Source organism: Drosophila mojavensis, unplaced genomic scaffold (assembly GCF_018153725.1).
Source record: "Drosophila mojavensis isolate 15081-1352.22 unplaced genomic scaffold, ASM1815372v1 contig_81, whole genome shotgun sequence".
NCBI classification, from domain to species: Eukaryota; Metazoa; Arthropoda; class Insecta; order Diptera; family Drosophilidae; genus Drosophila; species Drosophila mojavensis.
In genome coordinates this window covers 1,705,837-1,726,383 of record NW_025318907.1, presented here as the reverse complement: position 1 = coordinate 1,726,383, position 20,547 = coordinate 1,705,837, and the positions used below count along the sequence as shown (strand labels likewise).

The 20,547-nt window shown below is 36.2% G+C and overlaps 4 protein-coding genes across 4 annotated transcripts; 1 reads left to right on the top strand and 3 right to left on the bottom strand.

Moving 5' to 3' along the window:
* Nucleotides 1-2,280: 2,280 nt before the first annotated feature.
* Nucleotides 2,281-4,162, bottom strand: LOC6580471 (zingipain-1). The gene is made up of 2 exons (XM_002006273.4): nucleotides 4,041-4,162; nucleotides 2,281-3,485 (listed from the first exon to the last, which is right to left on the bottom strand). Exons 1-2 carry the CDS (start codon nucleotides 4,131-4,133, stop codon nucleotides 2,403-2,405), a joined length of 1,176 nt encoding a protein of 391 aa, XP_002006309.2. The 5' UTR covers nucleotides 4,134-4,162; the 3' UTR covers nucleotides 2,281-2,402.
* Nucleotides 4,163-6,099: 1,937 nt separating this feature from the next.
* On the top strand, nucleotides 6,100-9,501 carry LOC6580470 (procathepsin L). The gene is made up of 3 exons (XM_044011213.1): nucleotides 6,100-6,550; nucleotides 7,332-7,651; nucleotides 8,681-9,501. Exons 2-3 carry the CDS (start codon nucleotides 7,332-7,334, stop codon nucleotides 9,405-9,407), a joined length of 1,047 nt encoding a protein of 348 aa, XP_043867148.1. The 5' UTR covers nucleotides 6,100-6,550; the 3' UTR covers nucleotides 9,408-9,501.
* A 2,579-nt stretch (nucleotides 9,502-12,080) lies between these two features.
* Nucleotides 12,081-14,778, bottom strand: LOC6580469 (synaptogyrin). Its single transcript, XM_002006271.4, has 5 exons — nucleotides 14,027-14,778; nucleotides 12,801-13,032; nucleotides 12,593-12,732; nucleotides 12,361-12,532; nucleotides 12,081-12,297 (listed from the first exon to the last, which is right to left on the bottom strand). Exons 1-5 carry the CDS (start codon nucleotides 14,153-14,155, stop codon nucleotides 12,251-12,253), a joined length of 720 nt encoding a protein of 239 aa, XP_002006307.1. The 5' UTR covers nucleotides 14,156-14,778; the 3' UTR covers nucleotides 12,081-12,250.
* A 3,715-nt stretch (nucleotides 14,779-18,493) lies between these two features.
* On the bottom strand, nucleotides 18,494-19,926 carry LOC6580467 (probable enoyl-CoA hydratase, mitochondrial). The gene is made up of 4 exons (XM_002006269.4): nucleotides 19,819-19,926; nucleotides 19,646-19,750; nucleotides 18,734-19,452; nucleotides 18,494-18,661 (listed from the first exon to the last, which is right to left on the bottom strand). The coding sequence occupies exons 2-4, from the start codon at nucleotides 19,740-19,742 to the stop codon at nucleotides 18,596-18,598; spliced, it is 882 nt and encodes a 293-aa protein (XP_002006305.3). The 5' UTR covers nucleotides 19,743-19,750; nucleotides 19,819-19,926; the 3' UTR covers nucleotides 18,494-18,595.
* Nucleotides 19,927-20,547: the final 621 nt, after the last annotated feature.

Genomic DNA, 20,547 nt, shown 5'->3' with positions numbered 1-20,547 from the left:
AAAAAAAAAAAAATTAAAAAAACAGTAACAAAAAAATTAATTTCAAAGAAACCATTTATTATTTTATAGTTCATAAAAATATACGCATACCAAACACATACTTCACACAAATACACACGCAAAAATAAAAACAAAAGCAAATGTGCAAACAAAATAAAAAATAAAATATATAGCGTGAATCATATCATTGAGCTTTGCTTTACGAGTGACGAGATTCTAAAGTAAATTAATAATAGAGAAATCATATACATGTATATATATATATGTGTATAATAACAAAATGCTAACCATAAAACAAAACTCAGAATGAAATAATATATTATATTATTTAATATTTAAAGATATATAAAATTAAAAAAAAAAAAAATGGAGGATTAACAGCAAATTTGGATTCATCATGAGGTAAACCGATCTATAATAAATACACACATATTAATGATAAAAACCAAATAAATGTTTCGAACACAGATTTGAGTAAAGATACTATAAACCTTGAAAAAGAACACACACAGTTGCATATATTATAACAATAATAATACAAAATAATAAAAAAATGTATGTGTTTTGTCTGCGCTGGCTGAGTCGTGAAATTTATGATTTTGAAATTTATATTTGGTTTATGAGTTTCTAAGCAAACCCAAAGACAAAATTATATATGCAAAAATTACAACAAAACAAAAGACAACATGAAAGAAGAAAACAAAAAAACAGAAAACAACAACAATTTACAAAAACAAATTATGTGAACTTGTTAATTTTTAGCGTTTAAGTCTGTAAAGCTCCGCTTGTAGATGAAAAATCAATAAATAAACTAAATACAAAAATTGAATAAAACAAAACAAAAAAGTTACAAACTTTCACAAAACAACAAAACAAAACAAAATTAATAATTTTATCGATCATCGAACAATATGAATGCATAACAAACTGTTATACGGTAATTAGTTAAATAATATAAGTGATGACAGCGTATAGAAAACAATGAAGTCTTATGGAAATCTAAATCGAGTTTAATTTGTTAACGTGTTAAATAGTTGTTTTATGAATACGTTAATAGGCTGCTAAGGTCAATATCATAGGCCAACAACTTGGGATTTAATTGAGAGTTCTCTAGTCGAGACTGCTCGACTACGAGGTCCCCTGTATGCTTCTAACTTTTTCTTGTAGATGGGCTAACCTAATCAAACTTTCAGAATGTGATAATGACAATTATATGTATATTATATATGTATATTCGTAAAACCTCAAGTTAGACATACGGACGGACAGACACGCCGACTGACGACTTAGCTCGACGCCCTGATCAAGAATATTCCCTTTTTTCCCAATTTTAACGGCCTCAGGGAATAAAATAACTTTTGAATAATCTCAAAAAGGGATTTTGGTATAGGAAAGTGTTAGTAGTGGGAATATTCCCAACATATGCTTGAGCTTTAACTTTATGTGTGATTCTTGGCAACGAAATCCATAAATAATTCCGTTGCTTTTAAATGTGATTACAAATATGCTAAAAAGACATTATTTTTTTCCACAGCCTATTAAATACAACTTCATTAAATTTTATAGTTGAATATGCAAGTCATTAAGAGCTCATTAAGTATTATACCTATTTTCGCTCTCTTTCTATTTCTCTGGCTGGCTGTCTCCCTTACTCTTTGCCTTTTTATCATTTTATCTACCTCTGTCTGCCTCTCTCCTTGAGTCTATTCCAACAATAAATATGAACATTGAATTTGATTATTTAAAAACAAATAAATATATTGTGACATTTGCAAGACAAAAGGGTTTGGGCTAGAAATATAAATCAAGAGTAATAAACTAATTTTAAAACAGATCAGAGCAACCGAGATTTGCGCAATCATAAAAAAATTTCAAGTAAAATTTACATAAAGAGTAAAAATATATTTATACATGTTAGAATAATTTAGTCGACAAACCAATCGAATCTACTTTATCGCTCTTGAAATATTAATTATGGCTTGGGATTGCATTTAAAGCTACCTTAAACTTCAGGCATATAAAAACTGAAGAAGTCTATACTAATGTTTTTTTTTTTTTTTTTTTTTTTTTTTAGAAATCAAGTTGGCTCAACTGCTATCAGAGAGAGCAGTAAAAGAAACTTTAGTAGATTCTGAAAACATTTGTGGATGAGTTGTTACTAAGGATAAAATAAAGTTCAGTTCAGACTGCAGCAAGTAGAGCGACTTGGATATCGATGCTGATTATTATTAAGACATAAACAACTTTTATAGCAGAAAAGCTATAGAAAAACACACAAAAGCCTGTTAACGATATTTGTATATTTAAATATATAGAGGGAAATTTGATAAGCTCATGCTAGATGAGACAGACAAATGTATATAAATTTGTTTTTTAAATACTTTCAAGTATTCCGAATATAATTATGGTGTGATTGTGGTAGATGGGGCAGCTGTTGTTGTTGTGGTTGTTGTTGAGCTAGATGAGGTAGACGGAGTGGATGAGGACGGGGGTGTAGATGAGGGAGCAGTTGTAGAGGGTGTAGTCGGTGTCGAAGGCGTAGTCGGTGTCGAAGGCGTAGTCGCAATCGCACCCAAGCTGTTGGGGAAAATGGCTCGCTTGGCAAGGGGTTGGGCAGCGCTGCGTACGATTCGGATGAAGCCATTTTCGCCCCAAGTGTTGCCGAAGGAATTGAGGCATCGCCAGTAGTCTAGATTGCTCGCCGCATCGTGTCCATAGCCAACGACCACCAGGAACTGGGAGCTGCTGGCCTGAGCCCGCATCGGAGGCACGTAGACACCGCTGCTGTAGTGCATGAATCCAAAGGTCGCCGGATTGTACTCCACAATCACGGGCACTTCGCTGGCTACGTAGCGCATGAGCAGATCATCGTCGCCGTCGGGAATGGTGCCGTAGGTCTCCAGTTTGATTGGACTCGCCGCCATCTGGGGCAGGCACATGCCCTGCTGGTTTTGCGTTTTGTTTGGGGGATATTCCGCCTCGTTTACCAAGAAGACTCCGGCCTGGCGCAGATAGTCAAAGGCGATTTGGGGCACCTGCGTGGTGCAGCCATTGCCCATGCCGGCGCAATCGATCAGCGCCTGGGCGGAGTTGTTCAGGGGCACATCCTGTCCAACCTGGATTGCATTCAGTATTTGAATGGAACGAGCCACCGCATAGGCCCAGCTGCTGCTGCACACGGTGCCTTGATCCGGGGCAAACACCTCTACGCCCCACTGCTTCAGCAGGTCAAACTCAGCTGGCGCTACATCGTTCGGGGTGACGGGCGTTGTACTGCCTGAAGTCGCGGGATAAACAGCCTGCGGCAAGCGCGCTGCAAACGTTATCAATCTAATATCCGAGAACTGATTCTCGTTCACTCGATAGCTGCTCGCTCCGCGATCTGCCAGCGCATTTTGCTGAGCTATCTGGTTCTTGTGATAGTTGTAGTAGTACTGAGCAGCATTTTGCTCCGCTGCGGTGGCATAGGTTTTACCAAATCTAGCCTGAAATGAGAAAATTGTAGGTATTATAATTTAGTATTTAGGGGAAATAAAAGTTCTTTATTGTAGAATGTCTGTTGAAATCCGCAATGATTAGCCTATATTAATTGATGTGATAAATTTAAGGGGTCATTTTTGAAGGATAATATGAAATATAATTCCAGGATTTTGCTTATTTAAAGAATATTTTTTGGTATTTTATTGTTAATTAATATTTTTAGATGTTCCTAAATTCATTAATTTATAATTTTTAAATAGAAAAAATTCTATATATAATATATTATATGTATATTATATATATATTATATATATTTTGTTATAGATGTCGCTTATCAGATTCAGCTAGATATTATATACGATTATACATATGTATACCACGCTCTAGCTCTGGATGGACAGATGGAAATGCTTTTGCATATTCACACACTTTCTTGTTAACCATTTATAATAGCAATTTTCAACACTGAGCAACAAAAGCGATATATATTTAATGGAAACACTGCTTGGCTTATTTATTTATTTATTTTTTCAATATTTTAGTCAAACTTAAAGACTCACCATATATGCAGCAAAATCGGCAGCCTGGGTACCATGATTGATGGCATAGGCGCCAGAGAGCACGACGAGACAGCAGAGCAAAGGCTTGAACATTTCGAATATATTGCAGAGACTAGTTAAGAATTGAGCATTGAACGTTGCTTTATATAGTCGCGCCCATCCATGCACTTTCTTTACGATTAGACAAGCAAATAATAGATAAACGGGGCTCCATAGCGCAAGAAATGTGCAAATAGATTTCTACATAGGCGGCATTCAAATCATGACTATCATTCTTAGCTGTCTGCAAATGCCTAATTCGCACTTGTATAATTACGGTATACATACACATCTACATATACATATGAGTACCTGGTTGACGAGGCGTGGTCTGTTTACATGTCCCACTGCCATCGTAGGTTCTCATATCTCTGTTAATTTGAAATTTCCACTGGCCTAGTTCAATCTCAATTCCAAAATTCTCTCTCTTTCTCTATCGCTCTCTCTCTCTTTCTTTCTCTCTCACTGTCAATTATTGACGGAGATCGTAAATGTTGTAAGAGCTGACAATTTCTAAGGCAGTTAAGCCCAGACATAGATCAAAGCCCGCAGTGCCTTTTTATTTTTGTCAGTAAAATGATTTAAGATTGCCAAATATTCTTAGAAATAAATCCGTATTGACGCATATTGCTACATTTGGGTATCTTGCTTCTTCCTACTCAAGCTGATAATTATAAGACCAAGACTTTTACAACCTGATGCTAATTTCCTATGTACATCCCCTTTTATTTCTTGATTATGTATTCATTATATTGATATTCTATTCGCTTTTTAAGTTAATTAATTTTGAATAAATTTAAATCAATTTTTGTTTTTTATTTCTATCAGATTTATCATTTATACTTGTAACTTGAAATTGGTAAATTCATTTATACCTGTTTGACCTGTTTATCGACATGAAATGTAAAAGTAAAGTTATATCTCACTGAAGCTACATATGGGAGAAATAGAAACATTTCTTCCATCAATATTTTTAGTATTTGATAATTAAGGTGCAACAATAAATTAAATTTATGTATCGTCTGGACTGTACGCCTACCAAACTGGTTCCATTTATTAACTCTTTTCGCTAGAAATGGAAATTGTTTGCTCTTACAGGGAGTATTGTAACTGCGTAAGCTTAAGAGTAAAAATAAATATGAAATTAATATTAATAACAATTAATAAATCATAAAAAATGAGTAACTTGATACAAATAAATATTAATGTATTATTGCAATAAATAAAAAAAAAAAAATAACTAGAACTGTAAAAATTATATAATAAATTAATTATTTATGTTTTTATAATTCCTTTGAACATTTTTTTAGCCAAAATATTAAACTTAATTTATAGTTAAGCTTCAAATCATAATCCTATTTTATCATAGTAATCATATGTATCATAAATTAAGCCAATCTCATATTTTATATATCTCTGTATCAGTGAGAGTATTAAGACCTCGTTGCTTCACCGTGAACCGCCTCATAGTTGTGTTTATTTATTTATGCTGAAGCATTTATGAAAAACACAATGTCTATGTTAATCGTAAAAATAAAATTGATTTTAAACAATTATGATGTTCATAATTTAATTAACAAGTAAACTGACATTTCCGAGCTTACATAAATTTTACGAAAATTATGTTTGATTTTTCTACACGTGCTAAAGGCAATTTAATCTGCTGCTAAAAACCAGTTACAGCTAATATGCTAGATGGGAAAAATTAAGCTGTTCAAATTAGTAATTTGAAGCGACACGGAAAATTGTACAAGAAATTTTATTATGAACCTTGGGCTTCTGCTAACAAAGTATTTTTTTTTTTTTTTTTTTTTTTTTTTTTTTTTTTTTGTTTAAGCTTTTGGATCGCTGGCCAAAACAGGGCCTATAAAACCGAAGAGCCTTTTGCCCATGCGACTTTTAATGTGCCCACGCATTTTAGGAATTTTGGTAATCCGTCTTAAAACTGAACTGATTTGCAAGAACATGCTAAGGCCGAAACATCTATAAACGAAGCATGTGTATGTTTATCGTCAAGAACTATTCAAAATAATTTATTCATTTTTCTCAGATTATACCAAAAATTCCACATCTGGCCAAGAGCTCACATAATTTAATACAAATTATGCTTGGAGTGTCTACGTCATTTATAAGTTTTTTTTTTTTGCTTAGTTACTAGAAACAGTTTACGCTTTATACGCTTAGTAGGTGACCAGTTCCAGTGAATAAATTTAGTGTGAGGTGTGTTTCTCACACAGAGTATAGGAAATTGGAAGATGATGCTTGGACTTATGCTGAGCAGGTTTTTGAATTTTGTCTTTGGATTTATGGTCAAAGCCAGGGCCTATAAAATGGAAACGCCTATCGCCACCGCGCGCTAATAGGTGTGCAGCGGTCGAGGCAGCAGCATCTCTCTATAAGATCTTCATACTAAAAGAGGTGCACAGCCAAAAGCCAACAATAGTGGATATAAAATATAATTACAACAAAAGGTGATTAGTGTGCAGCTTGTTCATATGGATAAATGGATATAAGAGTGTGTGTGTGCTTGCAATAATTAGTTATTAAGATCCCCATGTTCTCAGATGCGATGACTCAGCGCCTTTCACCCGCATCAAAATCCTATGAAATGTGATAATTTGAATTATCGAAAGTGAAATTAATATTCATGACAAACAGTTGTATTTGTTTTTGTTTTCAACGTAATTTCCCCGCCAAGGGCAGAAAAAAGAGATACGAATCGAACGCGAATCATCATTTAATTTTGTGCATATATTCAAATAAAATAAATCGAATCTCATCAATCTAAGCAAGCAGTCGAAACCTAATGAAACCCTTTAAAATTAAACTTCAACATTGCACGCGAAGATAAAAAATGAAGCAAGATCAAGTCAAACTGTGTATGGTGTAACCAAAAACTCCAGTGTATTAAATTAGAAAAAAAAAAAAAAAAAAATAACAATAATGTTCCACTCGATAAAAAAAAACTTTGGATATAAAACTTATCTCAACTAATTGTCTGCTATCAAGTGTCGAAATGTTTATTATTGCTTATCTATTCTTAGAATTCACGCGATACAAATTTGAGAATGTATTTAAAAGACTTCCCACAGTTGTTTTGACTGTAATAAACATGATGGCTTTGCATAGAGTACATCAATTTGCTAGAGTAATTTCTAGATGGATACACCTGCCCATCCATAACTGTTATCTAATCGTTTTCACTTTTACATCATCGAACTCTCGATCATCTCTCGCCATTTCGCCGTTTAGATGAGGATGTGCAAAGTGCGGATGCTGCAGCTGCTGTTGCTGTTCGCCTGCTTAAGTGCTGTCTCATTGCAAACGCTGCAATTATTTCCCAAGCTCACGAAAGTCAGCAACTTCGATGACTTTCTACGGCAAACGGGAAAGATCTACTTAGACGAAAATGAGCTCGAGTTCCGCAAGAGCATATTTATCAAAACGAAGACAGTTGTGGATCTATCCAACATTTATGTCACCAGCTATACTCTCACCATCAACGTGTTCTCCGATATGACAACGAAGGAAACAAACCCACTGCTTGGCTCTAAGCGCACAGCTATTGGCGAGTATGATATCATAGATGCCATTCATAGATACATAGATACATAGATACATAGATGCATAGATACATAGATACATAGATACATAGATACATAGATGCATAGATACATAGATACATAGATACATAGATACATAGATGCATAGATACATAGATGCATAGATACATAGATACATAGATACATAGATACATAGATACATAGATACATAGATACATAGATACATAGATACATAGATACATAGATACATAGATACATAGATACATAGATAAATAGATAAATAGATATATAGATACATAGATACATAGATACATAGATACATAGATACATAGATACATAGATACATAGATACATAGATACATAGATAAATAGATACATAGATACATAGATAAATAGATACATAGATACATAGATACATAGATACATAGATACATAGATACATAGATATATAGATATATAGATATATAGATATATAGATATATAGATATATAGATATATAGATATATATATATATAGATACATAGATACATAGATACATAGATATATAGATATATAGATATATAGATATATAGATATATAGATATATAGATACATAGATATATAGATACATAGATAAATTTGTAGATTCATTTGTAGATTCATTTGTAGATTCATTTGTAGATACATTTCTAGATACATTTCTAGATACATTTCTAGATACATTTCTAGATACATTTCTAGATACATTTCTAGATACATTTCTAGATACATTTCTAGATACATTTCTAGATACATTTCTAGATACATTTCTAGATACATTTCTAGATACATTTCTAGATACATTTGTAGATACATTTGTAGATACATTCCTAGATACATTCCTAGATACATTCCTAGATACATTCCTAGATACATTCCTAGATACATTTGTAGATACATTTGTAGATACATTTGTAGATACATTTGTAGATACATTTGTAGATACATAGATACATATGTAGATACGTAGATATATGTATATACGTGCATTCACTATTTCGCTTCTCCTCTTTATTTCAGAGAATTAATTTCGACCCACATTAGCTTCTTGCCCGCCCGAAAGCCACTGGAGTCTCTGCCGGAATCTTTTGATTGGCGTGAGAAGGGAGGCGTTACTCCGCCCGGCTCACAGGGGCCGTGCGGTTCGTGCTGGGCGTTTGCGACGATAAGTGCACTCGAGGGTCACCTGTTCCGGCGAACGGGTGTGCTCGTGCCGCTGTCGCAGCAGAATCTGGTGGATTGCGCCGACGCCTATGGTACTGAAGGCTGCGACGGCGGCTTTCAGGAGTACGGCTTCGAGTATATACGAGATCACGGAGTTACGCTGGCCAATAAGTATCCGTACGAGCAGTCCGAAAATATGGTTTGCCGGCAGAATCAGACGGCTGGTGCACCTCCACGTGACAGCATTGTCAAGGTGCGCGACTATGCAAGCATCCCGCCAGGCGATCAGGATTTAATGAAGCAAATTATTGCCACGCTGGGTCCACTGGCCTGTTCCATGAACGGATCTCCCGTATCCTTCCAGCAATACAAGTCCGGCATTTACGATGACCCGGAGTGCAACAATGAGGAGGTCAATCACTCCGTCACTGTTGTTGGCTACGGCAGCGAAAACGGACGTGACTATTGGATTGTCAAGAACTCATATTCGCAGAACTGGGGCGAGGCTGGATTCTTCCGACTAGCGCGCACTCCCAGCAATTTCTGTGGCATTGCCAGCGAGTGCAGCTACCCCATACTGTAGATACATATACATATATACATACATCCCAGCTCCCCTTCTCGCTCTCCTAGCTTCACCATTTTTTAAGTATTTGCCTTTCATTTGTCTATTGTTTATTTTTTGTTACCATAGTTTGTAGAAAAAATTATATGAATGATAATAAAAGATAATGACAAATTTGAAAACATATTTGCGTTAAGTTTACTAAACATATTTATGTAGTCATAGAAATGGAAAGGTAGTTATATAGGCCTTGATCTTGAGATAATAGTGAAATAATGAGATAATAACTTATAGAGAATGATAAACTTGAAACTTAAATTAGTAAATCCTCATAAAAACAACTGATAATTTTTCAGACTAACTTAAATTTTATGCACTGTCAACTGGGGCCTTTGGCTTAACAAAATCATAGTTCTAAGGGATCTAAATTTAAGAGTGGTTGCGGACCCAATAAATTCATAGTGCTGGATTCAGCTCGGCTCAATAGGTTCGAATGTGGGCGTAGTTTGCGATATTTCCTTCAAATTAATATTCGTCAAATGAATGCTCAATTCAATTTAAAATCGTATAATGATGCCTCTGTAAAGACGTCATCATGATGGCCAAATTTACAAACAGCAAGTTTGCTAAACTCTTTAATATTATTCCAACACGCTCCACAGAAATTAAATTATTTTTGAATAAATGGCAAATCGGATTAAACGTTCCGAATGGCATTGATGACTTATATAAAAGCTGAAATGTAGTTATCAAAAATTGAAACATCCTCTCCACCAATTTCGCGATATAAAATTAGCAGAGAAACCGTTATCGGAACAAAATAGACGTTGATTGAGTTAGGATAGTAACTCCAGCTGATAAATCATTCAGCTCCCATTATAGTGAATCCCAATTGCTTAAACTTATGTTAATTGGTTTTTAAAAATATGTGTCATAATTTATTGAATGGTTTCATTTTGCTTTCCATTGGTTTTAGTTGGGATTGGTTTTATTACATTATTGTTCGCTGATTTTCAAACAAGTACATTTATAATTTTGCCTCGTTTTGTACCGATTACACATAATATGGCATTATTTATAGTATTTTCTGTCAACCTGTGTCTGAATGCATAAATTTGTTTTAATTATTTAACGTTCACGATTTCTACATGATTAATTTATATAAATTTTTACTGCGAATTAGTGTCTTGGTTTTTTTTTTTTTCCTTTTTTGGCTGTTAATAGAGTTTTACATGAACTGCTTTTGGTTATTTTCCTTTCTTGTTTATATTTTATATTAGTTTTGCTTTAGCCTTTTGCACATACAACATACATATACATACAGCTGGCTTACACAAGTTACATATACAATACATAAATATATAATATATATATTTTGTTTTGTTTAACAAATTCTCTCATAGTGTATCATAATTAGATGCTGCTCTAAACAAACATTTATGTTTAATTATTGAAATATGTTTACATTCATTGATATTGATTAATTTCCAATTGTATAGCGTGAATATATATATGTATATATTTGTTTCCATTGCACTATACAATTCTTATGTGGGTTAACAATTCTCTGGGGTCCAAATGCGCTCTCAATTCATATTTACTTTTTCAAAAATTTGTCTAATAAATAATTACAGTTATAATAATATATGAAGTTAGTATATTTGATGCAAAACCCGAAATGAATTACATATTCTTGTTTTTGTTTTTGTTAATAATAATACTAAATTATTTGAGATTGTTTCTAATTGTGTTTATTGTTAATTTCATTTTTTGTTAAATACTGATATTTAAGAGCTTGTTGCCTACTGAATATTAGTTGGGTGAGTTATTTTTTGGGGCTCACTTCTCACACTAATACTATTTGAAAAACTCGACAAACAGATTTGTAAAATTTGTAAATATTTGCAATACCCCATGGAGCCGTTCTAGAATTTTTCATTTAACAAATTTTAGCTGAAATTCAATTTTAGAATTTTTTACATTTTGGCGTTGTGTTTTATTGTTTTCTCATATATATTAATAAATATTTTTATATTTATATTCGCTAAGGTTCAAGCAACCCTGGCCACAGGTCCTACACCTGCTCCTGCTCCTGAGCTTTCAATAGAACTAGAGCTGAAGAAAGAGTTGATTGTGTAAAAATGCGCATGCATGCTTCTCCGGGTTGGGCTTGGTTGTAAAATGGATATGTTTTGAGCAGTTCTTGTGATGTCTGCTAGTTAACTAGTGTGTGGGTTCAATTACTATATCGTTTAACTGCTGGCGTGTGTAAATTTGTCTAAAAAACATTTTCGCATACGCTTATGAAGCCAAATCCAAAGCTGACCGGGACTCAGGTGGCCAGGGTCTTGCACAAGAAATGTTAATACTAAATAACTAACAACGTTTAAAGCATAAGTATTTGTATATATGTATATATATATATAGATATACATACATACAGTATTTAGCATAATATTATATGTATATAGTCGTATATATACGTATATATATATTGCAACAAATTTTCACTACAAAAACTGCACACACACAACTTAGGGGCTAGCTTATAAATTATTATCATTAATATTATTCTGTATAAGGATAGGGCGATTAACTGAGCAGTTGGGCTAGCTGCTTACGCTTATTCCCTGCTAAAGCAATTGGTGTTGCTGCTGCTGCTGTTGTTTGTTGTTGTTGTTGTTGTTGTTGTTGTGGTTGTTGTTATTCGTATATGCTTGACATCGGTGTAATAAGTTAAGCCAACTTTGTGTACTAGATATATAGTTGCAGTTGGTGTAAAAATTGTATTTGCCATTAGCACTACCAAAAAATGTGTGTGTCGACAACGGAGACGTGGCACAACTAGCTAAGAGATACGCTTAGTAGGTGGGTTGCTGATACTCCATGCCCGACTGCTGCTCCATGCCTGCAAGAGAAGCTATGGGATTAATAATATTCAATAATAATCAATGTATAGAATATAGCTTACCCTGCTGTGGCTGTCCGAATGGTGAGGCGCTATACTGCTCATTGTCGTTGTCCATGGAGTAGCTGTAGGCCTGCTGGTGCACCACATTGGCCGGGTCTGTCTCAAAGGCCGAGGTGAACTCGTCGCCGGCGCCAATCAGAAAACGTTTGTAGGCCATAAATGCGCACAGAGCCTGCAGGAGTTGAGACATGAGACTAGTTCAAGCAACTGGTTAAGTGACCCCTCAACTCACCCAGCTAAAGATGTTGAAGAAACAAAATACAATGGCCGTCTTCATGCTGCCGGCGCCAATGCCTTGCGGAGGCATGGGTGCTGCGCTCCACTGGGACCACAAGTAGAAGAATGCAATGAAATACAAGAAGGCCCAAGCAGCTGCACAAGGAGACATATACATGTAAGCAAAGGAACTAAAAAATCTTAAAGAGATTTGTGAGTCTCACCTGAGAATGCCATGTCGCCCATGACATAACGCTTTCTGCTCTTCACCGAGGACATGCGCTCGAACATGAACTCGCCGCCAATGAAGTACATGGAGGCGAGAAATCCGAAGATGCCAATGGTATTGCCATATTTGCAGGCCATGCCATCGTTATTGTACAAGCACATGTCCTTGCCATCCTTCTCGACCCAGCCCTCGGAGGATATGCAGCCAAAGACCACAATGGAGAACAGCTGACCAGAGTTAACACAAAAAGCCACATTTTTATTATTGAATAATGATAAAGTAAATAAATTTAACAAGTATACTAAAGATTGTAATACGATCTGATACACACAGTGCGTAATGAAATATATGTATGTATAAATACATATATATGTATAGGTATTGATTTTAAAGAGCAGGTGCAATAAACCAGAAGTTCAAGTACACTCACAAACACACGTAAAGAGATAGAGAGAGAGAGAGAGGGAGAAAGACGTATTTAGGTTTGTGACCCAATTTTAAGTGAAGGCCAAGTTTAGCGAGCATAAGCAGCGCCTGGGGATAGGCAATGCTAACTGCAATAACAAAGCAGGTCCTTGGCTAAACTTGGCCAACTGACAGAAACCCCCCACCGCCCGTCACCAACTTTCTTGTATTATGTTATTCTTGTATAAATATAGCTTACAAGTGTGTGTGTGTGTGTGTTTGTGTTTGTGTGAGCCTCTCTCAGCACAAATTGCTATTAAATGTAAACGAAAGCAAACCATGCTTCTAAATGACTATTAACTGTTTTCTATCCTCAGTTGCCAATGGCCGCTATGACGCACTAGCTGGCCATTACACATGGCAATTGTTGTTGTTGGCCATTGATGGCCTTTATTTCAAATTTTCATAGTCGTGCGACTTTTAGTGCCAGCTGCACAGCTGTGTCTCTCGTCATTGTTAATTGTTTCAATTCTATTAACTTGCAAACAAAATCAAATTTTAATCAATTCACATGAGAAATAAATATCTCTTATATATGTACAATTTATGTGTGTGTATGCATATAAATTTAAATTGATCGCATTTTTAAAAAGGAACTGCAAATGAAAAATATCTTTGCATTTATTGGTAGTTAAAATTCTATGCCATTTGGGATTTCCTGCATAACTTCACAAGGCAACCTCGCTTATATCCTGTGTACACTCATGCGTGTGTGTGTGTTTATGTGTGTGTGTGTGTGTGCTTTATTTAACTTACCCAACAGAGGGCGCGTATGACTACTTGAGGCTTCATGGCAAACGTTACCGGATCGAAGGCGCCACCCGCCTTGCCACCGCCATAGGCGCCACCAGCATTAATGTTGAGTATTTGATTGAGCACATCCATTTCGAACGCCTAACACTTCCTTTTTTGTATAAATATGTATATAGATATTTCTAAGTGTAAATTTGTATATATTTATATGTAATTTTCTATTTCTTTATCGTAAGCTGCGCAAACTTTATTCAGTCGTAAGTATTTCCTTCTTCTTTTTTTGCGTTTTTCACGTCTTGTTGTGAAAAATCGAATGCTTCTTACTATGCCAGCTCAAGGGCAAAGCGGGGGCGTCTTGGTCGTGGCGTTTGCTAGTATATGTGCGACTGTCCGTATACACACTAGCTGAGTATGAGTGTGTCTGTGTGTGTGTGTGTGTAGTATATCGCAATTATAGATTACAGCACAATGGAAATAACTCAGCGCTGTGTGGCAATGGTTATGCCTGTGCTCACGTATTCCTGGCTCTTGTGACACACGCGCGCGCCAAAGCCGCAAAGAATCGCAACTGATATTTGAAATTCACACAAACGAACGACACGCAGACAAGCTAGATTTTATTTATCATGCATAATTAATAAATATTTCACACGAAATTCAAGGGCCCGATTTTCACTTTTACTTTTCTCACACAACGGCCAACGCGCAGGACTAACAGTAAACTGACTGTAACGTCCTGTATTCGCTCTCAGTGTGATTATGTGCAATGGGTCTGTGTGTGTGCGTATACGTGTTTGCGTGTGTGTGTGTGGCTGAGTTAATCTAACTGCTAAACGCTAAGTGTGGCGCCTTTATCGATAGATTCTAAACTATCGGTATTCAGCTGCTATTCGAATACTGCGAGCAAGCTAACTAACGCTTTGCAACACTGGCCAATTCAAATGCAAATTGGCGCGTTAGAAATTATTCATCAATTTGGCGCCAATAGAGTTAGTTATGAGTTTTAACTCTTTCAATTTCTATATTAATAAAATTCCAAGTGTATTAAATTTATTGTGTCAATGCATTGCCCGTTTTTATGCCGGAACTTAAAGAAAAAAGGAGCAAAGGAATCTCACCAGTCTCCTTCCAGTTCTGCGCACCATCAGCGGAATTGGTTAGGCGAATTGGTCTTCAGTTGCTTGGAAACTGTGCCATTAGATCCGAATGAAACTCCCTACTATAAGAAATATACCCGCAATTTAAACAACACTTCAAGACCTGTTCTGCCCAGCTGGCTGATAGGGCCACAACAGCGAAAATTAAAAAAAAATGGCATCAATCAGGTGTACAACTACGTGCAATCTATCAATCTTATGCCACTTGATCAACAAGGACCTCAAACCGAGGGTGAAAAGTATATGGATAAGAAAAAAGAGATACAACGAGCATACCGAATTATTCCGCCCTTCTCGAAGCAAAAGAAAGCAACAAAAATCGGCAAAGATTCAAATGTTGTTGATAGTTTCGCATATAAAAAGAAAAATATACAGCCTTTCTCGAAGCATACTTCACAAGATAAATCTGAAGACTCGAAGTCAAGCTCCAGCTCAAATTCAAAAGATGAAAAAATTAAACATGTCGTGAGAGAACTACGGCAAATAAATAAAAAACAGCCAGAACGTTTATACTATAAACCTTTTTCAACCTACAAAATTAGGCAATTGAGAGATAAAGAAGCTGAATATAAACATTATCGCCGTTACTCAAACCAGAGAAAAATTCAGGCCAATCTCCAAGAACTAAAACTTCTACAGCTATTCAATTCGCAAATTTTTACAAAGTCAAATAAAAACAAACATAAGTCGAAGGCGAAGCATATAGAAGACAATAAACGGAAGAATGGCATGAAAATGAAGGAAAATAATAATAATAATAAGGAAAAGAAAAAGGATAATTCAGCACGAATTAAGGCACCAGCCAAAATCAAGCAAAGTAGTTCTAAAACAAGTCAAAGTGCTGAAACAAAGGTAAAACTTAAATCAAAATCAAATAATAGAAATATTAAGAAAATTAAACCCAAAGCGAAGAACATTCAACCTAAGTTAGAAAACTTGTTGCAGGATAAAAACTCAGATGAGCCAACGAAATCAACTCATAATATTCCATCAGTCAATAAAAAAAAGAAGAGAAGTAAGCCAAAACTATTTCATTTAGATATAGCAGTACTTCCTATCAAAGCGTCCAAGAAGAAGCCTAGACCCAGGGAAAAATATGTAAGCCAGCCGGCTGCTCAGATCCCAAAGGATTTTCCAATAAAGCAGAACAATAAAATGAAGGAACGAAAGAGAAATCATTTAAATAGGTTAGCAGCACAGGCGGCAAGAAACTATCTTATAAAGAAGATAAATGGAAAACATAAAACAAATATAAAAAATTTAGATAATACAGCCATTAAGGTGCCAAAAAACCATCAAACAAAGGAGACCAATGAAAAGCATAAAAAGAAATTAGATGGTGCGACTGGCAAGAGACCAAAGGAGAAGACCAATGGAATGCAAAGAATTTTTGGAAATAGTTTGAACTATACGGATGAGGAGTTGCTCAGGAAGTTAAATCATTTACGAAGGTTAGCTAAATTGAACTTAGCAAATTCTGCGATGAAAGAGGCAGAACAAACAAATGAAATGAATGGCGAGGATGCGACTACTGAGATGCCACTGGGGTATCCTATAAAGGGGACAAATGGTAAGGATGAAACTCGAGTGAAGTATGTGGGTGATGCTGTTACTAAGCTGCCAACAAAAACGGACAATAAAATGGGTAAGGAGAATAGGACAGATAGAACCGATAAAGTCCAGTTCGACGAAACGAAACAGCAGAGTGCAATGCATGAGCTAAAAACTACAGATCAAACAAAGAAAATTCCACTAAAGAAGGCCATTAAACACATTAAAAAGAAGAAGAAAATTGAAACCAATAAAGCTAAAGTTGAGATAAATGAACACCGATACAGTACGACTATCAAACCAAGTTTACACAGCCTTAAGCCAGATGATCGGAAATCATCAAGGTCATCGAGATCATCGGTAATCTCAAAGGAGTTAATCAAAAGGCAAATATCCCAAGATCGTAGAATGGAACCCAGATACAAGGAGTATTTAAAGAAACTCAACGTTTACGATAACTATACGGGTGCGATGCCTTCGAATGCAATTAGCACTCTTTCGATTGCCACCAGTGGGACATCAAAGTCGATGGCCCTTTCCAATGATAGTAGAAGTACAGCTAAGCTAGTGCATGAGCCAAAATACGCTATTTCACTCTATGGACCACTTCCAAACATTGAAGCCGATGGATCAATCAAAGTTTCCTCCGTACCCGAGAAGAAAACTTTGAATGTTGCTGCGCAAGGGGCTTACGAATTTCGAAATCTCTCCCAATTTAACCCGCATTTAAGCAAAAGCAAAGATAGAAGAATGAAGCGGAGCCTCAGGAGGGAGTCTATTTATACGACAAACGAGCCTGTGAATTCGACTGAAGTGCCACGCGTCGATGTCCATCAAGCTAAACAGGAACAAGACAATGAAAAGAGTCGCTCACAGTTAGAATTGCATATAAGAGAATTGCTGAAAATAGTTGAAACTCGCGACGATTTGCCGGTGAAGAAAGCACCGCGAAACTTTGTGCTGGAGGCCCAAACGAAATCGTGGCCAACCAAACTATCAAGCGATCGAATCAAGAAACCAGTCAAGCACAAGAGATTCGAATTATGCACAAAAATGGAAAAAATATATGTTCCCGGAAGTACGAAGCCGATTTTCGTGCGACGTTACTGCAGAAAGCCGCTGCCGACGCCGCCCCCGTCAGAGTTGCCAGATGTAGAGCCCGCGAAGCGTCCACATGAGACCTGCCAGACCTTTGACCTGAGCAGGATGGAAGACGACCCGCCGCTCATCAGAGAGATGAAGGCCGCATGGAACAAAATACAGCTGAGGAACTACTATCGTTTCATCATACGACGCAACGAACGGGAAAGCAAGGGGCTAACTCAGTGCGGGAACAAATGCTCGCACAATCATTGTAGTCATATAATCTGTTCGTGAATGTATATAAATGTTATAGACACGTATATATGGACTTCAGATAGTATTGGTGGGCTGACAGTTGATCTGTGAACACATTATAAATGTGGACATAGCTCAGCTGACAATCGACCAATATGTCCTTACCAAGTATATATGTATATGTATATGTATATGTATATGTATATGTATATGTATATGTATATGTATATGTATATGTATATGTATATGTATATGTATATGTATATGTATATGTATATGTATATGTATATGTATATGTATATGTATATGTATATATATATGTATGTGTATATGTATATGTATATGTATATGTATATGTATAACTTAAGCAATATGTACATATACATATATATATTTATATATTGCTCATATTGCATATAATCTGTTTTTAAATTATTTAACGTGTATTTTATTTGCGTATAAACAACATGATCGACTTTATAAATGCATTGCTGGCTTTTAATTTGATTATCTCAATTTTCTCCATCTATTCGTTCTTGAAATTGGCAGGGCGTTTCTCGACGAAGGCTTGCATGCCCTCCTTGCGATCGGCCTATGAATGGAAAGAGGAAAAAAAATGTTTATATAAAATTTCGAGTGTTACGCAATCAATCAGTCCGCTTACCGTCGAGAATGTAGCATGGAAGGTACGACGCTCAAACTTGAGACCCTCTTGCAGAGTGGTTTCGTAGGCAGTGTTGACCGCCTCCTTGCACAGTTGCACAATCAGACTCGAGTGTGTGCCGATTTTCTCGCCCAGCTTGATGGCCTCGCTGACCAGTTGATCGGCTGGCACAACCTTGCTGACCAGACCGACCTTCTCAGCCTCCTGGGCGTTTATCATGTTGCCGGTGAGGCACATTTCCATGGCCTTTGATTTGCCAACCACGCGGGTCAAGCGCTGGGTGCCACCTGCTCCGGGAATGGTGCCCAATGCAATTTCTGGCTGACCAAACTTGGCCTTCTCGCCGGCATAGATGATGTCACACATCATGGCCAGCTCACAGCCACCGCCCAGGGCGTAACCATTGACAGCAGCAATGATTGGCTTCTGGGTGCGGGCCACCTCAGTCCAGTCGTTGAGGAAGTTGCCTTGAATGCACTGCGAGTATGTGTTGGGTGCCATTTCCTTGATGTCAGCGCCAGCGGCAAAGGCCTTCTCGCTGCCAGTCAAAACAATGGCGGCGATGTTGCTGTCCTTGCCGTATCCCTTCAGGGCTGTGGACAGCTCCTGCATGAGACCGTTGCACAAAGCATTCAATGCCTTGGGGCGGTTCAACGTGATAACAGCGACATTTTTCTTCTCTCCCGTCACTTCGGTCTTAATGAATTCCCAGTTAGCAGCTGCAGAGTGAAAGAGAAGGCAAGCAAATTGATATCAGACAAGTTACGTAATCAATGTTTTTTTTTTCTTTTGCTTGTCCACAGCTTGTGGAAAGTAGTGGGTAATAAAATAGAAGCTCCATAGTTCTAATTAACAGGTTCTGGCAACGTGGACTTTGTACTTCATCCGACTTTGTGGGTGGAATATACTCACAGGTGCTGCTGAAGCGAATCGCCACTTGTGGCTGACGGGCGGCGGCCTGGACCAAAGTTTGTGCGCGCACAGTAAACAATTTTGCAATGTTGGCCATTTTAACACCTGTTTCGTATATAACAAAGTTTATTTGCTATGATCAAGGAATATAGATCTCACTTTATGATACTTACGGTGTGAATGCTGGAGCAGGAGTGTGGCGTGTGTAGCGATCGTGCGATGCTCTGTGCCGACTGGAAAGTGGCGATGGGGCAGAAATAATCGAAATTCGTTCCAGTCTTTTCGTAAATACCGCTCTCCAAAGTGTAAATACGAATCGCGTGTTATTGTCCATCTTAAGCTTACAGTGGACATGTTAAGCTAAAGAGGACTAATAATTTTGTAACACGTAATACAATTTATAAACAAGTTAAGATGTAACTTAACAAGTTGTATTTTTAAGAAATAAAAAGAAAAACAAATACTATTCATTTTTAGCCACTATTAATTTATTAATGAATATAATATAATTATACCTCTTTTGATAATATTATTAATTATATTTATAACAATCTTTGACAACTGAAAAAAAAAAAAAATAACACCTTGTTCATTTATAGGTAGATTTTTTTATTTTTTTATTTTTTTTCAATTAACACATTTTAATTTGTGGTTATCGATATATTGTGGCGATATTTTTCAAATAAAATTGTACTCGATTCTTTGTGCTTACAACTCGACTGAGCTGTTAATTTTCAAATATTTAAATGTTAGTTGCATTTTATTTATGGTTAACCTTCATGATTTTTTATAACGAACACAATTTAATTTTAATGGTCCTCTACTTTTAGCTGCTTCAAAACAGCTCCTTCATACATGTATATTGATGCGTTCAAAGTATGAAATTAATATTAATAAAGATT